The sequence below is a fragment of the Erythrolamprus reginae genome, chromosome 2, assembly GCF_031021105.1.
Source record: "Erythrolamprus reginae isolate rEryReg1 chromosome 2, rEryReg1.hap1, whole genome shotgun sequence".
Classification (NCBI taxonomy): Eukaryota; Metazoa; Chordata; class Lepidosauria; order Squamata; family Dipsadidae; genus Erythrolamprus; species Erythrolamprus reginae.
In genome coordinates, this window is record NC_091951.1 from 345,282,954 (window position 1) to 345,303,320 (window position 20,367).

Consider the following 20,367-nt stretch of genomic DNA (forward strand, 5'->3'; position numbering starts at 1 on the left):
GAGGCTTCGCCGAGTGATGGCAGGTTGAAGTCCCCCAAGACAATAAGTCTGGGGAACTCCACCGCCAACCCGGCTACCTCCTCGAGCAGCACAGGCAGGGCTTTTGACACGCAGCTGGGAGGCAGGTACGTAAGGAACAAGCCCACCTGACCCCCTAAGTCCAGCTTCATCAAGAGAGATTCGCAACCCGCAATCTCTGGAGCAATGAGTCTACGTAGGCAAAGGCTCTCCCTGGCTATAATAGCCACTCCTCCCCCCCTTCCCTGGGGTCGAGGTTGATGCCATATCTGAAACCCAGCTGGGCAAATTTCAGAGAGAGGAACTCCTCCCTCTGGGCCCAGCCAGGTTTCAGTAATACATGCCAGGTCGGCCTCCTCATCCAGGATTAGATCCCGGATGAGGAGAGCTTTATTTACCACCGACCTGGCATTAAGCAGCAGCAACCTGAGCCCAGGGCCAGAATTACACTCCTCACTAGTACCCAAGGTTGGGCTCACAGAGCCAGAACAAGGGATCGTTATTACGCAACGATCCCTCGTTCCCCTGGACCGGCTAACTCTGTGGCCCCCGCCATATCTGCCTCTCCCCAGCAACACCGGGATGTTCTGACCCTCTGTCCCCCCAGAGATAGGTGCCTCCCCCCCTCCTGCCTCTCCAGCGCCAGGTGGGCCAACTATGTTAATAATAAGCTCCCTCCTTTTCTTTGTGGAATAAACTAGATTTCTGCACAAAATATTTATGGAACCGCTGATGTGTCTGTTAAAATGATGGGCTGAAACTAGACCCACAAATTCTAAAATCTTCCCATTCAAACCAGTCGGAGAATCTTTTAACTTGCTAAATAACCTCACTTAAACCATTGGGAGTATCTTGATGATGGTCTAGAAATAGTTGATTATTGAAAACACGCTTTAGCAGACAGAGGAGATAGGACTAATCATCTTCTAAATGCATCATTCCACCCCCCAATTGTCTTTCAGGGGATCTGTGCAAATCTTTTTACAACACTGAAAAAAACCCAGTGTTATTCAAGGTCGTTTTTACCCTTAGCAACACCTGGTGGCAAAATCAGGAAACATTTTGGAGTCCAGAGAGAAAAAATTAGAACACAATTTATGTAGTAGCCAATTTTGTTGGGTATTTTGCATAGGGGGGTTACTATACTGCTCTCCCCACTCTCCCTAAAAACAGTTTAGCTTAAAACTATATTGTGGAGGACCTGGATCAAGAACATCAGACAATTCAACAAAAAAATCAACACAACAGGAGCAAAAATAGCCGTTGCAGAGAAGTCCGAAGTAGCTTGAGAAACATGGCTCAGTTTGGAAATGAGAAGAGCTAGCTGGCCCTGCTGTAGCTCATCTCAGGATGACCGTAACTACCTCAAAACCTGTCACAGGAACATGGACATACCAGCCTTTGGCTGGCTCTTCTGAATGCCAACAAGGATAATCAACTCCTTATCCCAAGTTGGTCCGGGGTTGTACCTGAATCTCAACAAGATAGATGGGCTCCATCAGCCGAGGCTGGGCAGTCAAGGCAGAAGCATACAAGACCCTCCTGGCCGTCGGGATGATTTGTCCTCCGCCACGATGGATCGCATCGGCATGGAGAGTCACATCTTGAATGTCAAAACGGACCCCTCTCATGTTCTCTTCGCACAAAACACCCTGCATGGAGAAACAGAGCGCTGGTGAGACCACATTTGGAATGCTGTGTTCAGTTCTGGAGACCTCACCTACAAAAAGATATTGATAAAATTGAACGGGTCCAAAGACGGGCTACAAGAATGGTGGAAGGTCTTAAGCATAAAACATATCAGGAAAGACTTAATGAACTCAATCTGTATAGTCTGGAGGACAGAAGGAAAAGGGGGGACATGATCGAAACATTTAAATATGTTAAAGGGTTAAATAAGGTTCAGGAGGGAAGTGTTTTTAATAGGAAAGTGAACACAACAAGGGGACACAATCTGAAGTTAGTTGGGGGAAAGATCAAAAGCAACATGAGAAAATATTATTTCACTGAAAGAGTAGTAGATCCTTGGAACAAACTTCCAGCAGACGTGGTTGATAAATCCACAGTACAGTAACTGAATTTAAACATGCCTGGGATAAACACATATCCATCCTAAGATAAAATACAGGAAATAGTATAAGGGCAGACTAGATGGATCATGAGGTCTTTTTGTTTCTATGTTTCTAAATAAGAGTACATGCTAAGGACGCCTTTCTTGGGTAAAATAACAGAAGTGGAAGGATCTTTTACAAGGACGGTTGTCGCAGCCTTGCAAACAGTCATTGACAATTACGGCTAAATGCTGTCAGGTTCCAAGTAATGCATTCATCATAACTGTTTTGCCCCAGCTAAGAACGTAGAAAAACACAGTTTCTTCAAGCTTATTTTAATAACAGATTACTAATAAATGTCTTAGTAGAGGTCACACACATAGAAACTTAAAGGCAGTCTTTTCTTGCAAAAGGCCAACTCTTAATTAATCATCATTAACATTTGGCATAAGTTCAGAAAGTCTTAAATTATAGAATAGCAATTAGTCTTTGATAGCTCACAAAGTTTGGCAAAATGCCTAGAAGTTGTCTTCAGTAAACAAACTGTAGCAGATAAGCAGAGTAGAGATTTTGCAGACACGAGTCAACACAACGAATTTCAAACGTTTCCTGCAGAGATGCAGCTGCCTCTGCTTTCCTTAAGTCTTACACCCGAGGAGAGCTCCTCTGGAGTAACCACTCCTGTCTCTTGGCAACCCTGCGTGTTCGTGCATCAAGAAGAGCGGAAGCCTCTTCTTTTTCATCACTGCCAAAGAGGTGCTGTAGGTTCCAAAGGCCCTGGCTGAACTTCTGCCTCTGGCACCGAGTCCTTGCCAGCCTCCTCACTTTCCTACTCGGGTGGCAGCTGCACAGGTGACTGGTGCATCACCAAGTCGGTCTCTGAAATGGGATCCACTATCAGCTGCACAGGCTGCTGGCAGGCCACAACAATAAGTTGAATTCTGAGGCATTCCATTTTCTCAAAGTACAAATTTATTTAGATACGCTATATTGGCACTAACTGGTGAAAAGCCAGTACTGAAGTTCCTGGGCTTTTCACACCAATATAAGTTTCAGATTCTTAAATTTCCAAAACAAGCTTTCACACTGTCCAACCAAGATGGGAGCTGTTTGCTTAGAAACATAGAAGTCTGATAGCAGAAAAAGACCTCATGGTCCATCTAGTCTGCCCTTATACTATTTTCTGTATTTTATCTTAGGATGGATATATGTTTATCCCAGTCATGTTTAAATTCAGTTACTGTGGATTTATCTACCATGTCTGCTGGAAGTTTGTTCCAAGGATCTACTACTCTTTCAGTAAAATAATATTTTCTCATGTTGCTTTTGATCTTTCCCCCAACTAACTTCAGATTGTGTCCCCTTGGTGACTTCTCTCCTCCTCCTCCTCTTCTGGTCACCCAGCTGCTGGCTGGAATGTGCGTGACTCATTGGTCAGCTATGATGATGTGACCAAAAGCTCTATTCTGCTTCAACACCAAGGTGTGTCAAACTGAATTCATATTAGAGTAGCCAAAGATATAAACAGTCCCGCATCCATCCAAATCAAATTCAGGCTTGATGGGCTCCCCCCTCCCTCAACACAAGGGACCTTCTCCACCCCTCCTCAAGAGATAAGCACAGTGGGGTTGGTCAATGCCACTACTGCATACGGTACTTAATTTCCCACAAATCGTCACTGGAATACAGCAAAATCCTACTGAATTTCTCCTAAAACAAGCCCCAGTTAAGATTGTCTGGGATAAACATATACCCATCCTAAGATAAAATACAGGAAATAGTATAAGGGCAGACTAGATGGACCATGGGGTCTTTTTCTCCCATCAGTCTTCTATGCTTTTATTGTCAACTAGAGGGATGTATTTAGTACCGTATTTCCCAGAAAATAAGACCTAAATGAAAAATAAGTCGTAATATATTATATAAGACCTGGTCTTATTTTTGTGGAAACACATGTATTTATTTATTTATTTATTTATTGGATTTGTATGCCGCCCCTCTCCGCAGACTCGGGGCGTCTAACAACAATGATAAAAAACAACATGTAACAATCCAATTGATTAAAACAACTAAAAACCCTTATTATAAAAACCAAACATACACACAAACATACCATACATAACTTGTAATGGCCTAGGGGAAGGAATATCCTAACTCCCCCATGCCTGGCGACAAAGGTGGGTCTTGAGTAATTTGCAAAAGACAAGGAGGGTGGGGGCCGTTCTAATCTCGGGGGAGTTGATTCCAGAGGGCCGGGGCCACCACAGAGAAGGCTTCCCCTGGGGCCCGCCAAACGACATTGTTTGGTCGACGGGATCTGGAGAAGGCCAACTCTGTGGGACCTTATCGGCCGCTGAGATTCTTGCGGTAGAAGGCGGAATACAGCAAATATCCTACTGAATTTCTCCTAAAACAAGCCCCAGTTAAGATTGTCTGGGATAAACATATATCCATCCTAAGATAAAATACAGGAAATAGTATAAGGGCAGATTAGATGGACCATGAGGTCTTTTTCTGCCGTCAATCTTCTATGTTTCTATTGTCAACTAGAGGGACGTATTTAGTACCGTATTTCCCAGAAAATAAGACCTAAATGAAAAATAAGTCATAATACATCTTATATAAGAGCTGGTCTTATTTTTGTGCAAACACAGGTATGTATCTTGCATGAGGGCTTCACTTTGATTACTGTACACACGGTATTCCGCAGCAGCCTGTTGAAACCAGCAGTGAGTTCACAACTGAAATCAGTGGATCAGTGTTGTGATTCAGCCTGAGGCTTCTCAGGGACCGGCTGCGTCTCTGCTGGATCCAGGCCCGGAGGAGGAGGACAGTGAACAGGAGGGGGAGGACCAGGCAGACGGGGGAGAGGAAAGTCAGGAAGAGGATGAGGAGGAGCAGCCTGAGAGCCCCGGGGGGGGGGGGGGCGGCTCTCCCCAGCCAGTAGCCTGGCCTCATTGGATGAGGAAGCACAGGCTATAATTGACATGAGACAGCGAGGTGCAGCCCAGAGATGGGACCAATTATAAAGGTATTGGCATCACTGAATTGGCAACAGCTGGGTTTGGGTGTGGTTCTCCTCAGCAGGGTTTAAAAGGCAGGCAAGCCCTTTTAGCCATGTGGAGCGTTATCAACTTGAAAGTCCTGTGACCCTGCTTTGCTTCTCGGCGTCTCTGATCTTGCCATGTGGCCTAGAAGACTGGAAGACTTGGGGGAGGCGTATGTTTGTTATCTCCAGCGTTGTTTTTGACAGCAAGAATCCTGTTTTACTTCATGGCCTTCGTGAAACATCTTTGAAGTTTCAGCGTCTTCCTGTTTGTAAGGACATTTTCTGTTACCTGTTTGCTTTGAATTCTATAAACTGCCTTTGATTTTTACCAGTGTGTCTGGATTCTCTTTTTGTGTTGGTGTTTGCCTCTGGAGGGACCCAGACAGAACAATCAGGCACCTCCCAAGCCCGTGGTGATTGAGGGTCAAACTCACTATGAGATAAAGAGAATGGTAGACGTGAGGGTGCAACGAGGCCAACTGGAACACTTATGTGTACTGGAAGGGGGAACCCGCTTTCCGAAGCGACTTGGGTGAAGAGTTGGAAAATAAACGCAGATAGATTGGTCAAACAATTTCATGAAAGTACCCTCCGAAACCCAAGGGCCCTCCAAACTCTTGCCCCATTTTATGACCTTGCCACAGTTGTTAAGTGAATCACTGCAGACAGGGCCGCCGATAGACGGGTACTACTGGGAGCGCCGTACCGGGCCCCGGGCAAATTGGGGCCCGCAGTCAGCGGCTCCTTGCACATGCCCAGTCTGTACCCTCCCTCTTTTGCCGGCTGCCTGCCTTTACCAGCAGCAGAGAGAGGTAGAGATCGGGCGTGTTACCGGGTGGTGGAGGCGGTGTGGGGCCAGACGCTGGGTGCCGGGGACGCGGGGGGAGGGCGAAGGGGTGGACGTGGCTGCTGCTTCTCAGCTGCAGAGCCGAACGGGGGCGGAGATCAACGGCGGAGTCCGGCGCTGGGGCCATGCGGGACCGCTTATCAAGGCGGGCGTGGACCGGCAAGCCGCCCTACGCTCTCTCTCTTTCTCTCTCTGTTGCTGGCGTGGTGTATGAGAGAGAAAGAGAGAGAGCGGACCCTGGGGTGCGGGCGTGGGGGGAGGGCCTGGAGTGGGAAGTGGCGACCCGGCCAGCGTGGAGAAAGCGAAAGAGAATGTAGAGTTTTGCCTGACCAGGTCGTGGAAACCTGGGGGGAGGGCATGGGCTGCGGGGGGGGGGGGGGGGCTTCCAGCCCAAAGGCCTCAGCCGTGTCTGTAGGGGATGAAAGAGACTCTCTAGTTTTCAGGCCCAAAACATCCACGCAGGCTCAGGAACGCGGGCGAGACGCGCCTCGGTTTCCCGCATTTGCCAGAATGTAAAAAAGGAAAGAAAGAAAAAGAAAAACTTTTGGGTGAGAAAAGCAGGAAAAGCCGATTAACAAAACCGAAGTGATTTTTCGGGAGATCAAAGGATTCAGTCTCGATCTCGGGGTGTCGCAGGCGGAGGGCTGGGAGGGAAAGTGCCTTTTTGCTGCCCAAACAGAAATTCGCTTTGCTCGCCTGCACGGAGAGAGTGGGGAACTGTTCGGAAAGAGGCCCTTAAAGTGGGACAGAAGCGAGGCCCCCCTTTCTTGCCCTTCGAAGCCCTCGGCGGGACACTTCGGGCAGCCTGAGCCCCCCTGGCCGGTTTTGAAGCCCCCTCGGCCCCGCGCGGCGCCTGTCAGAGGAAGCTGCCCTGTCCCGGCCAGGATCCGGGGGCGGCGGAGGGCCCCGGGTGCGAGGTCGTCGGGGTTTGAGGGGCCCTAAAGCGCCTGGCAGATTGCCCAGCGGGTCTCGGACGCCACTCGGGAGCCACGGAGGCCCTTTTCTGCTCAGGGTCTGGGCCGCACGCTCTTCGCCCACAGCAGAAAAAGATAAAAAATAAGGGAGAGAGAAAGAGAAAGAAAGAGAGAGAAAGGAAGAGGAGAGATAGAAAGGGGGAGAGAGAAAGAGGGAGAGATAGAGAAGGAGAGAGAGAAAGAGAGAGATACAAAGAGAGTGAGTGAGAGAAGGAGAGATAAGAGAAAGAAAGAGGGACAGAGAAAGAAAGAGAGGGACAGAGAGAAAGAAAGAGGGACGGAGAGAAAGAAAGAGAGGGACGGAGAGAAAGAAAGAGGGACAGAGAGAAAGAAAGAGAAGAACAGAGAGAAAGAAAGAGAGGGACAGAGAAAGGAAGAGAGAGAAAGAGAAAGAAAGGTAGAGAGAAAGAGGGAGAGATAGAAAGAGAGTGAGTGAGAGAAAGAAGAGAGAGAGAAAGAGAGAGGGGGGAGAGAAAGAGGGAAAGATAGAGAGGGAGAGAGAAAGGAAGAAGAGAGATAGAAAGGGAGAGAGAGAGAAAGGAGACAGAGAGAGGGAGAGAGAGAGAGATAGAAAGAGTGAGTGAGAGAAAGAAGAGAGAAAGAGAGGACAGAGAGAAAGAGAGAGAGAGAATTAGAAAGACAGAAGGACAGAGAGAAAGGGAGAAAGAGGAAGAATAAATATTAAATATTGTATTTGTTCCCATTTTGTTTTTTACTTTAAATAAGGTATGTGCAGTGTGCATAGGGATTTGTTCACACGTTTTTTTAATAGTCCGGCCCTCCAACAGTCTGAGGGACAGTGAACTGGCCCCCTGAGTAAAAAGTTTGGGGACCCCTGATCTACACTGTTCAAAAAAATAAAGGAAACACTTAAACAACACAATATAACTCCAAGTAAATCAAATTTCTGTGAAATCAAACTGTCCACTTAGGAAGCAACGCTGATTGACAACTTGGAGTTTATATTGTGTTGTTTAAGTAGTGTTCCCTTCACTTTTTTTTGAGCAGTGTACTTTGAAATTAACTTGGATACCACGGGCTCGTTCAGACCTGCGTTCACCGATGGGCTTAAAAACTAGATCGAAAAGGATATTGAGATGTGAAGCAATATGAAATTGTATTTGGTTTTTTCTTAACAGCTCCTATTTTAATACCACTGATAACTACACAACCCCCTGGATAATTAGAATAGAATAACAGTGGGAAGGCACCTTGGAGGTCTTCTAGTCCAACCCCCTGCTTAGACAGGAATCCTACACTACTTCAGAGAGATGATTTTTTTTAAAAAAAGTAGTTATTATGTAAACATTAAAAAAACAAGATAGTACATAATCTATCATTTTACAATATACTTATTTGTTTGTTTAAATTTTGTATTTGCATTTTATAAGACAAGCAACAAAACAACACAACATAACAAACACCACCCCCGTCCCTTTTGAACTGTTACCCTCACAGTTCCTTCTTTATATAGTTATACGGCCTGTAACATCAGCGGTTATTATATGATTATTCTATAGGTCCAGTAAAACTAAGGTCAAGTTGTTGCTATCATAATCTTATGAATAACGTTAATTCTGGGAACATCGGGTTTTATTTACAGCTATTTTCAGATGATTATCTAACATCTTCTTAAAAACTTTAAAAAAGTAGTTTTAAAATGGCGGGGGGGGGGGGGGGGTGCCCAGACACTTAGGCTGTATGGGGCCCCAAAATTCCTGATGGCGGCCCTGACTGCAGAAGAGAAGGATTTAGGGGTAGCGATTTCTGACAGTCTCAAAATGGGTGAGCAGTGCGGTCGGGCGGTAGGAAAAGCAAGTAGGATGCTTGGCTGCATAGCTAGAGGTATAACAAGCAGGAAGAGGGAGATTATGATCCCACTACATAGAGCGCTGGTGAGACCACATTTGGAATACTGTGTTCAGTTCTGGAGACCTTACCTACAAAAAGATATTGACAAAATTGAACGGGTCCAAAGACGGGCTACAAGAATGGTGGAAGGTCTTAAGCATAAAACGTATCAGGAAAGACTTAATGAACTCAATCTGTATAGTCTGGAGGACAGAAGGAAAAGGGGGGACATGATCGAAACATTTAAATATGTTAAAGGGTTAAATAAGGTTCAGGAGGGAAGTGTTTTTAATAGGAAAGTGAACACAAGAACAAGGGGACGCAATCTGAAGTTAGTTGGGGGAAAGATCAAAAGCAACATGAGAAAATATTATTTCACTGAAAGAGTAGTAGATCCTTGGAACAAACTTCCAGCAGACGTGGTACATAAATCCACAGTAACTGAATTTAAACATGCCTGGGATAAACATAGATCCATCCTAAGATAAAATACAGGAAATAGTATAAGGGCAGACTAGATGGACCATGAGGTCTTTTTCTGCCGTCAGACTTCTATGTTTCTAAGGTAGGAGCATGGTTCTTACGTGAATCTGGCTTCCCCAATGATTTTGCTTGTCAGAAGGTTGCAAAAGGGGATCACATTTATTTATTTATTTTATTTTATTTCTATGCCGCCCTTTTCCTCAGACTCAGGGAGGCTCACAACAAAATGAAATACAAAAACATGTAGAAATCTAAAATTAAAATACATTTCCAAAACCCCCAATTTCTTAAGACCGGTCATCCACATTCATTCAATCAAACATAGAAATTTATTCATCGTCCGGGGGCTAGATGTTAGACAATGGCCCCAAGTCTGACGGCAGAGATGGGTTTTAAGGCCTTGTGGAAGGCGGGGAGGGTGGGAGCAGTACGAATCTCTGGAGGGAGTTGATTCCAAAGGGTCCGAGCCACCACAGAGAAGGCTCTTCCCCTAGGTCCCGCCAGATGGCACTGTCTTGGTGACGGGACATGGAGAAGGCCAACGCTGTGGGACATGACCAGCCACTAGGTTACATTAGGCAGAAGACGGTTCCGTAAGTAATCTGGTCTGATGCCACATAGGGCTTTATACGTCATAACCAGCACTTTGAATTGTGTTCGGAGACCAATGCAGCTCGTGGAGCACCTGAGAAACCTGGACGTATCTTGGGAGGCCCATGACTGCTCACACATGATCCCAGGACACTGCAACCATCTTAAATATGAGTCGGTTGCCAAGCATCTGGATTTCGATCACAAGGCTGCTACAACTCTCATGTAAAACAATGGTCATAATTCACTTTTTTTAAGGGCCGCAATATCTGGTCACTAAACAAATGGCTTGTAAGTGGAGGCCCCCCTGTCTGGTCTTTGTTGTGGTTAGCTCTGGCCCAGCTCCTGCCCCAAGGACTGTGGATGTGGGGGAGACATCCACATGCTGCAGGCCTGTTTTGCCCCCCCCAGTGGAATCTGCTGATGAAGGCTCCTCTGACCAAGAAGACATGAGTGACAGGGAGGAGGAGAGTGGGGCAGACAGCTCAGAAGGAGATCAATTATCTAGCTCCTCCTTGGATTCAGAACAAGAGTTAATGATACAGCCACGCATGCGGAGAGCGATGCATAGGCAGCAACAACTGAGAGATTATTATCAAAGAAAATGAGGCCACCTGTGGTTGGGTGGGGCTGTGGCGATTAGTGAGGCTGCTATAAATAGCAGCCTGTGGGTTTGGCCATTGTGGAGGATTATCTGATCGTGGTGTTTCGTGACTGCTTTACTGACTTGGACCTTTTGTGTGCTGCTTTTTCCCCGCTTTGAAACTAAACCAGGGCAAAGTGTGTTTCACTTTGTGAAAGAAGAAGGACTGTGAATTGCCTCACAGCTGCAAGCTAAGTATCACAGAACTGATAAGGGACTTGTACAAATTACCAGGTTGTTTGGAGACCAGTGCTCTTGGCTATACCAAAAGAGGGCTTCGGTTAAGTGCATTTTCATTATAAAGGACATTGTTCTGAATTTTCAAACGTGTGTGTGTGTCTGAAATTTGTACCTGTGAATTTTTGGGAGGAGTCTACCAGAGAGCCCGACAGAACAGTCTTTAAGATAAAATTCTGCAGCAGACCTACCTCCTTAGTGGCCCACTGGAACCCAGCCACGACGCTGTCTTTGATTTCATTGAGATATTGGACGCCCTTGGTGATGTCAACCAAAATATTGGGCCCTGTGCCGTCGGGTCCAAAGCACCAGATCTTCCTTGCTTCAGAAACATCCCACTCGTATTTCTCGGCCAGATAGCGAGCTCGCTGCTTCAGCTCCTGACGGGAACTAACGTCTCCTTTGTCTACATCCTCCGCCAATCCGTCGGGGAAGGGGCGGGCTTTCATATAAAGCCTGTTATGCTTGTTTGGCGATTTGGATAAGCACAACTGGTTGGATTCTTCACAGACGGTCTCCCGGTAAGATACTACGGGGTCGGATTTCTGCAAGAAAAAAAAATCCCGTTCAATTTATAAAGGAGAATATTTGTAGCTCAGGATTGAAATGAGGGGTCCCTGGTGCTCCAGGTGTTTCTTTGCAGGCGTTTCTTTACCAAACTAGGTAACATCATCAGTGCTAGATGAGAATGGGGTTTGCTCTGTCTACTACATACAGCGGGGAGGGGGGGAGTATTTAGTCAGACACCAATTGTGCAAGTTCTCCCACTTAAAAAGAAGAGAGAGGCCTTTAATTATCTCAACTATGAGAAAACATCCAGAAAATCACATTGCCTGATTTTTAACAAATTTATTTGCAAATTATGGTGGGAAATAATGATGATGATGATGATAATAATAATAATAATAATAATAATAATAATAATAATAATAATAATAATTTATTAGATTTGTATGCCGCCCCTCTCCGAAGATCAGTATAAGATCAAAAAAAAGTATTTGGTCAACAAAAGTTCATCTCAATACTTTATTATATAATAATAATAATAATAATAATAATAATAATAATAATAATAATAATAATAATAATAATTATTATTATTATTATTATTTATTAGATTTGTATGCCGCCCCTCTCCAAAGACTCGGGGCGGCTCACAACAATGATAAAAACAATATTATAGTGGCACAAATCTAATATTAAAAGAAATAACTAAAACCCTATCATATTAAAACCAGACAACACATACATACCAAACATAAATTATAAGGAGCCTGGGGGAAAGATGTCTCAAAATCCCCCCATGCCTGGCGGTATAGGTGGGTCTTGAGTAGTTTACGGAAGACAAGGAGGGTGGGAGCAGTTCTAATCTCCGGGGGGAGATCTCCTGAAGAGCAGTGATGTTTTGGGGCTGTCGCTCGGTAGATCTCTTAAGGAGATCTGCATGGAGGAATGGGCCAACATACCAGCAACAGTGTGTGCCAACCTTGTGAGGACTTACAGAAAACGTTTGACCTCTGTTGTTGCCAACAAAGGATAAATAACAAAGTATTGAGATGAACTTTTGTTATTTGGTCCTCCCAAGCTCCATTTTCACTGGCTGAGCCACTGCAGGCTGGCCCTTTCCGCAAGAGCCCTACATGGCATGGGACCAGATTACCTCCGGAACCGCCTGCTACCGCACAAATCCCAGCAACCGATAAGGTCCCACAGAGTTGGCCTTCTCCGGGTCCCGTCGACTAAACAATGTCATTTGGCGGGGCCCGGGGGAAGAGCCTTCTCTGTGGCGGCCCCAGCCCTCTGGAACCAACTCCCCCCGGAGATTAGAACTGCCCCCACCCTCCCTGTCTTTCGTAAACTACTCAAGACTCATTTATGCCACCAGGCATGGGGGAGTTAAGATATTCCTTCCCCCTAGGCCATTACAAGTTATGCATGGTATTTTTGGTTTTATTTTAAGGGTTTTTAGTTGTTTTATTAATTGAATTTCTACATGCTGTTTTTATCATTGTTGTTAGCCGCCCCGAGTCTGCGGAGAGGGCCGGCATACAAATCCAATAAATAAATAAATAAGATCTAAGCACCCATGAGCCAGATCTGGCTTAAAGGCCTTGTGTTTGATACTCCTTTTGGGGCACCCCCCAAAAAAAGACTCGGAACCTTAAAAAAAAAAATTACTGTCAATTTATCCCAGAGTCAAATGTTTCCAGTTCAATCAGTTGGGGGGCGTTTGCCCAGGTTCGCCTGGTGCACCAGTTGCGGCCCTATTTGGATCGGGAGTCACTGCTCACAGTCACTCATGCCCTCATCACCTCGAGGCTGGACTACTGTAATGCTCTCTACATGGGGCTACCTTTGAAAAGTGTTCGGAAACTTCAGATCATGCAGAATGCAGCTGCGAGAGCAATCATGGGCTTCCCTAAATATGCCCATGTCACACCAACACTCCGCAGTCTGCATTGGTTGCCGATCAGTTTCCGGTCACAATTCAAAGTGTTGGTTATGACCTATAAAGCCCTTCATGGCACCGTGCCAGGTTATTTCCGGGACCGCCTTCTGCCGCACGAATCCCAGCGACCAATTAGGTCCCACAGAGTGGGCCTTCTCCGGGTCCCGTCAACTAAACAATGCCGTTTGGCGGGACCCAGGGGAAGAGCCTTCTCTGTGGCGGCCCCGACCCTCTGGAACCAACTCCCCCCAGAGATTAGAATAGCCCCCACCCTTCTTGCCTTTCGTAAGCTTCTTAAAACCCACCTCTGTCGTCAGGCATGGGGGAATTAAGATATTCTTTCCCCCTAGGCTTCTACAATTTATGTATGGTACGTTTGTATGTATGATTGGTTTTAAAATAAGGGTTTTTAGCTACTTTAGTATTGGATTGTCGCATGTTGTTTTTACCACTGTTGTTAGTCGCCCCGAGTCTACGGAGAGGGGCGACATACAAATCCAATAAAATGAAAAATGAAATACCTTAATTGGAATGCAGGCGTGGTCTTCCTCCAGATCTTTCAGGCAGATTTCCAAGTGCAGCTCTCCAGCTCCAGCAATGATGTGTTCCCCAGATTCCTCAATAATGCACTAGGGGACAGGAAAGGCTTGTGATAGGGATCCATTCTGGTTTCAGGATAAAAGAAAATTCTGGAAGCATTTATAAATCTGGTAGTCTCACCCCAGGCAACAGCATATGTTTTTGCAAATCACGCTTTGTAGGATTTTCAAGGTTAGGTCATTCTAAACTGGGTGTACAAAAATTATCATAAGATACTCCATGGTTTCCATCCTGGAGTTCATACAATGCAGGTAGTCCTTAAATGAGCCCAAAATTTCTACTGTTGAGCGGGAGAATTCTCTCCCTTCTTTCTCTATCATTGATTTTAAAAATTTCTCTTAACACACATGTTAGTACAAGGTACATGGTTGTTAGGGATTGCCATTGTAAACGGCATATTGTACACTTGTACCAAACTTGTACTTAAAGAGTTAATATTCAAGGCTGTTTCGTCACTTCCTCATTGAAGCTATAAAAGCTCATTAGTCTGCTCAGTCACTTCCTTTACTTTTGCCTGAGAGAGGGGGAGTTGTGTTTACGCTTTGTGCTTGTATAAGCTTCCTGCTTATTATCTATATTGTGTTTTGCTTTGTGCTAATCTTGTAATTGCTCAGTGCGTATTATTCTGTATTTGCTTATTCTGTATTGTTTATATTTTGTTTATATGTAAATAATACTTATTTAACTTGGCTTTATCACACATCCACGCTCTGTTAAAATTCTCTGCTCGGTGTTGTCGAAGGTTTCAAGCCCAGCTAACCGAGACAAGCCAACAACACATTTTAGATACAATGAGGAAGTCAGGCTATTGAGGTTCCTTCTTCCTAACACTATAACAATTCCTTATTTATGATCTGGCAATCCCTTAAACTGGGGTAGAGTTGGGGCAAGTAGATGTAGCTCATCATTTAGTGGCTGGATTCCTTCCTGACACCACGCGGAGTGTGCAACAGATATTTTTTCCTCGTCCCCTAGGGGAGAAGCATCTGCTGCTACCTAGGATTGAACTCTTAACCATCCGAGTGGGAAACAGGGGTCTTCAACCCTAGATCACCATGCTGCTCTCCTTCTGTCCCGCATGGATGAGAGAGATAAAAACTGCTAAGGATGTTCACTGCTATGTTATTTCCAGTTTTCCCCTAAATGCTTCAGAACCTCAAGAGCTCCGGTGAAGCAGGGGTTAGAATGCAGTATGGCAAGTTGTTCTGGTTTCTGGTAGAAGTTTAGTAATTACAAATAACTCTCGTTAAATGCATCATTTCGTGAATAAAGCAATTCCGTTTATTTCTCTGCTCTCTTGTACTTCAACACATTCCAAACATCAACCGGTCCGTTATCTCTCTTCTAGCTGCATTCCTCACATTCCTTTTCCTGCTTCACTTAAGACAAGATTTATTTCCTAACTACATAGCTATAAAAAACAGCAGCACTGACTAAATACAATACAAAATACTTTGGCTTACTTTAGCGTGGCGAAACCCCCCCTCCATATTTCTTTTTTGGCAACGTTGAAACTCCACCCTTCTTCTACACTAGCCTCCTGATGTGCCAATTACCTCACTACAATATTTAACCCATTCCTCTCCTTAATATCTTCTTCCAGACCTTTGCTCTCTACGTTTCTGAATCCTTCTGAATTTAGTGTTAACCCAGCAAGCATCTGATTCTCCCTCGCTAGATCCTGAACTCATAGCCCCATCCTGTGGCTGGCCTCCCACCTGTTCTACTACCTGTAACTCCGGTCCCCCCACTACTTCATAAACACTATCTGAATCCGAGTCCTCAATATCTTCATCATCCTCCAGCTGATCAGGAGTATGTACAACAAGCGTTAGGCATGCAATTAGGCAAAAGATTTTAGGCGAATTGTTTCTTTTTTAAAAAAATAAACCTACACTGCGAACCGGTTACTTCAAGTCACACTGCATAGCTACCACTCACCTGCACCATAGGGTCAGACTTGGCAAGACGTTTTAGGCCCTCCACTAGCTTTGGTAGGTCGGCGGGGTTTTTGGCTTCAACCGCAACACGCACAACTGGGCTAACGCTAAATTTCATCACTCTCATATTGTGGGCGTGTTCGAAGGTGGTAATGGTGCCCGTCTTCACCAAAAACTGATCGACACCAACCAGGCCAACAATGTTGCCGCAAGGGACATCCTCAATGGGTTCAACGTAACGACCCATCATCAAAATGGTTCTGCAAGGACAGAGGATGGGTAACAAAACCTATTTTATCATTGGAACTATTTTTTTTTTAAAAAACCCCAAACCTTTTACAAAGAATATTTTCTCTATCCTTGCCTTTTTTAATTCTTATTTTAATCACAGGATGAAATGCAGTCGAGCCTCGAGGCCCTATTTGGACCGTGAGTCACTGCTCACAGCCACTCATGCCCTCATCACCTCGAGGCTTGACTACTGTAACGCTCTCTACATGGGGCTACCTTTGAAAAGTGTTCGGAAACTTCAGATCGTGCAGAATGCAGCTGCGAGAGCAATCATGGGCTTCCCCAAATATGCCCATGTCACACCAACACTCGGCAGTCTGCATTGGTTGCTGATCAGTTTCTGGTCACAATTCAAAGTGTTGGTTATGACCTATAAAGCCCTTCATGGCACCGTGCCAGGTTATCTCCGGGACCGCCTTCTGCCGCACGAATCCCAGCGACCAATTAGGTCCCACAGAGTGGGCCTTCTCGGGGTCCCATCAACTAAACAATGTCGTTTGGCGGGACCCAGGGGAAGAGCCTTCTCTGTGGTGGCCCCGGCCCTCTGGAACCAACTCCCCCCAGAGATTAGAATAGCCCCCACCCTTCTTGCCTTTCGTAAGCTTCTTAAAACCCACCTCTGTCGTCAGGCATGGGGGAACTGAGATATTCTTTCCCCCTAGGCTTCTACAATTTATGGATGGTATGTTTGTATGTATGATTGGTTTTAAAATAAGGGTTTTTAGCTGTTTTAGTATTGGATTGTCGCATGTTGTTTTTACCACTGGTGTTAGCCGCCCCGAGTATACGGAGAGGGGCGACATACAAATCCAATAAATAAAATAAATAAATAATAAATATATAAATAAAAAATTCACGCCTTTAAAATTCCTTTAAAAATTGGCACAGGGAAAAAAATCTCCTGGGAAACAAAACATAATTTTCTTTCTAGCAACCTTCCATTCCCCAGAGGTTCTTTTTCAAAAGGCGACTGGATGTTCTTTGTTTTGCCTTGAAGACATTTCACTTCTCATCCAAGAAGGTTCTTCCGTTTTGACTGAATGGTGGGGGAATGGAAGGATTCAGTCAGAACTAAAGATGCTTCTTGGACGAGGAGCAAAACATCTTCAAGAGAAAACGAAGAACGTCCAGTTTCCTCTTGAAAAAGCACCTTTGGGACAACTGTGACCTGGATGATTGAGAATCTCCACGGACATTTCTCCATTCCTTGCACCCTCTAAATGTAAAACTTATTTAGCTTATGCAAAGAGTTAAAAATTGTCACACAAGCAGGAGAAAGTGCGTTGCTCTCCCAAATTACACTGGTGATTTTTCTATGCTCAAACACATCCCTGTCTTCGTGCAGTGATCTAAGACAGTGTTTCCCAACCTTGGCAACTTGAAGATATCTGGACTTCAACTCCCAGAATTCCCCAGCCAGCGAATGCTGGCTGGGGAATTCTGGGAGTTGAAGTCCAGATATCTTCAAGTTGCCAAGGTTGGGAAACACGGATCTAAGAGATTGATTGATTGATTGATTGATTGGATTGATATGCCTCCCCTCTCTGAAGACTCAGGGCGGCCAAGTATCCCTGCTTCCTAGGGCTTCTCCTGAACACAGATCAGCTCGGGTGGCACAGTAATTAGGATGCAGTATTGCAGGCTGACTCTGCCCACTGCCAGGAGTTCAATCCTGACCAGTTCAAGGTTGACTCAGCCTTCCATCCTTCCGAGGTTGGTAAAAAGGAGGAGCCAGATTGTTGGGAGCAATAGGCTGACTCTGTAAACCACTTGAAGAGGTCTGTAAAACACTATGAAGAGGTATATGCCATATTTTTCAGACTATAAGATGCACCAGGGCATAAGACGCACCAAGATTTAGAAGAGATAAGTAAGGGGAAAACCTTTTTTTCCTCCCCAGCCCCCAGGAGCACTCTGCAGGCCTCCCAAACCCTCTGCTTGACCTGGTTTGTTTTTTTGCAAAAATGGGTCCGTTTTTCACCCGTATTTGCAAAAAATGGGGTGCAAAGGGTTTGGGAGGCCTGCAGAGTGCTTTTGGGGGCTAGGGGAAGGCAAAATGCCCCAGCTTTTGCCCGTTTTTCACCTGTTTTTTTTTCTTTGCAAAAACGGGGGCAATTTTGCTTTCCCCAGCCACCAGGAGACTTTTCTGCAGGCCTCCCAAATCCTCTATGCACCCTGGTTTTTTGAAAAACGGGCCCATTTTTCGCAAAAATAGGATGCAGAGGTTGGCTTCGGGAGGCCAAAACTGGCTGTAGTCAGTGTATAAGACACACCGACATTTCCACCCTCTTTTAGAGGGCAAAAAGGTGCCTTCCTATACTCCAAAAAAATACAGTAAAGTGCTGTTGCTTTTGCTATTATTCTGCCCTATCAGAGCGGCCACAGAAAGCTTGCTTATTTATTTATTTATTTATTTATTTATTCATTCATTCATTCATTCATTCATTCATTCATTCATTCAATCAATTTTTATGCCGCCCTTCTCCTTAGTCTCAGGGCGGCTTACAACATGTTAGCAATAGCACTTCTTAACCGAGCCAGGCTATTGCCCCCACAATCCAGGTCCTCATTTTACCCACCTCGGAAGGATGGAAGGCTGAGTCAACCTTGAGCCGGTGATGAGATTTGAACCGCTAACCTTCAGATCTACAGTCAGCTTCAGTGGCCTGCAGTACAGCACTCTACCTGCTGCGCCACCCCGGCTCTTAAGGCATACATGTCTACCAGGGATGGTGTCTATTGTGAGTGGGGGAAGAGGAGCAGAACTCATCCCCGCTGCTTGGAGACCGCCCTTGTGTTGTGGGTGCTCCTTGTCCACTGACGTCAGGTCAGATTCTGTGGAGGATGAGGCAGGCCCCTCTGGATACCCTGGATCAGGGGGTTTGCCAGATGAAGCACAGAGAGAGAGAGGGAGGGAGGGAGGGAGAAAGTGACCTGAGTGAGCCTGAGGAACCACTAGAGGGGGCTGATGTGACATTGGGGGAGAGGTCCCAGTCAGAGAGTGAGGAAGACATGAGAGTGGAAAGCAACTGGATCGATCCTCGCTATAGAAGAATGCTTCGAAGGTGAGAGGAGCTACAGAGTAAAAGGCATTAGATTACAGCCTTTGCTCTTTGAAGTGTGATGTCACTTCCAGGCAGTATAAAGGAATGGGATTGCAGGAAATGGAGCGTGGAGACTCAACACCGTTCTTTGGAAGAGACATGAAACGGGAGGTGTGCTTGAACGAACTTTAAAACCATGATTTCTGCTTCAAAAAGACGAATCCTTGTGGGACGCTGTGCTAGGGAAAACTTCGGTAAGCAGACACATATGTTTAAGTAAATGAATTGGACTTTATCTCAGGAATTCAGATAAGAATGAGTTTATGGCTCTCTTCCTGGACATAGATTTATAGCTAGCTCAAAAAGATAAATGACTGATTCTGTACTGTTTTAATGTTGCCTTTCATTCATGTATGCTTGATTTTCGAATAAAGAGTGTGATTCAATCATAAAATACAGTGGCACCTCATCTTACGAACGCCTCTTCTAACGAACTTTTTGAGATATGAACCCGGTGTTTAAGATTTTTTTGCTTCTTCTTCCGAACTATTTTCACCTTACGAACCCAAACCGCTGCTGCTGGGATGAAGGGGTTTATTTTTTTCCCCTTTTTTGAAGAAAGAAAAGGGAGGGGCGGCTTGGAGGGGGAAAGAGTTTGCATTTAAAAAAGTAGGAGAACAGCGTGCTTGCACAGGCACTGAAAGGGTGTCTTTTGAAGAAAGAAAAGGGAGGGGCAGCTTGGAGGGGGAAAGACTTTGCAGAGAACAGCGTGCTTGCACAGGCACTGAAAGGGTGTCTTTTGAAGAAAGAAAAGGGAGGGGCAGCTTGGAGGGGGAAAGACTTTGCAGAGAACAGCGTACTTACACAGGCACTGAAAGGGTGTCTTTTGAAGAAAGAAAAGGGAGGGGCAGCTTGGAGGGGGAAAGACTTTGCAGAGAACAGCTTGCTTGCAGAGGCACTGAAAGGGTGTCTTTTGAAGAAAGAAAAGGGAGGGGCAGCTTGGAGGGGGAAAGACTTTGCAGAGAACAGCGTGCTTGCACAGGCACTGAAAGGGTGTCTTTTGAAGAAAGAAAAGGGAGGGGCAGCTTGGAGGGGGAAAGACTTTGCAGAGAACAGCGTGCTTGCAGAGGCACTGAAAGAGTGTCTTTTGAAGAAAGAAAAGGGAGGGGCGCCCCCCTTGCCTTTCTTCCCAGTCACCCTTTAGCCTAGCCTTGCTTCTTCCACCCGCCCCCTTTAGCTGCTCCTCCCTGCCCTCTGTTCGCCTCCCTTCTAAAGTTTTGGATTTTCTTGAAGGATTTG

At 45.4% G+C, this 20,367-nt stretch overlaps 2 protein-coding genes across 3 annotated transcripts in view; one reads left to right on the forward strand and one right to left on the reverse strand.

Moving 5' to 3' along the window:
* The window catches only part of PIAS2 (protein inhibitor of activated STAT 2), an 89,813-nt gene that overhangs the window by 60,171 nt on the left and 9,275 nt on the right, over nucleotides 1–20,367 (forward strand). The window lies entirely within an intron of this gene.
* LOC139162803 (elongation factor 2-like) overlaps nucleotides 1–20,367 on the reverse strand; it is a 68,801-nt gene that overhangs the window by 5,478 nt on the left and 42,956 nt on the right. For both annotated transcript variants that reach the window (XM_070743603.1, XM_070743604.1), the window contains 4 exons: nucleotides 15,735–15,993; nucleotides 13,715–13,822; nucleotides 10,936–11,289; nucleotides 1,488–1,670 (listed from right to left, as the gene is read on the reverse strand). In XM_070743603.1, the coding sequence (XP_070599704.1) occupies nucleotides 1,488–1,670; nucleotides 10,936–11,289; nucleotides 13,715–13,822; nucleotides 15,735–15,993 (904 nt within the window). The remainder of the gene's footprint in view (nucleotides 1–1,487; nucleotides 1,671–10,935; nucleotides 11,290–13,714; nucleotides 13,823–15,734; nucleotides 15,994–20,367) is intronic.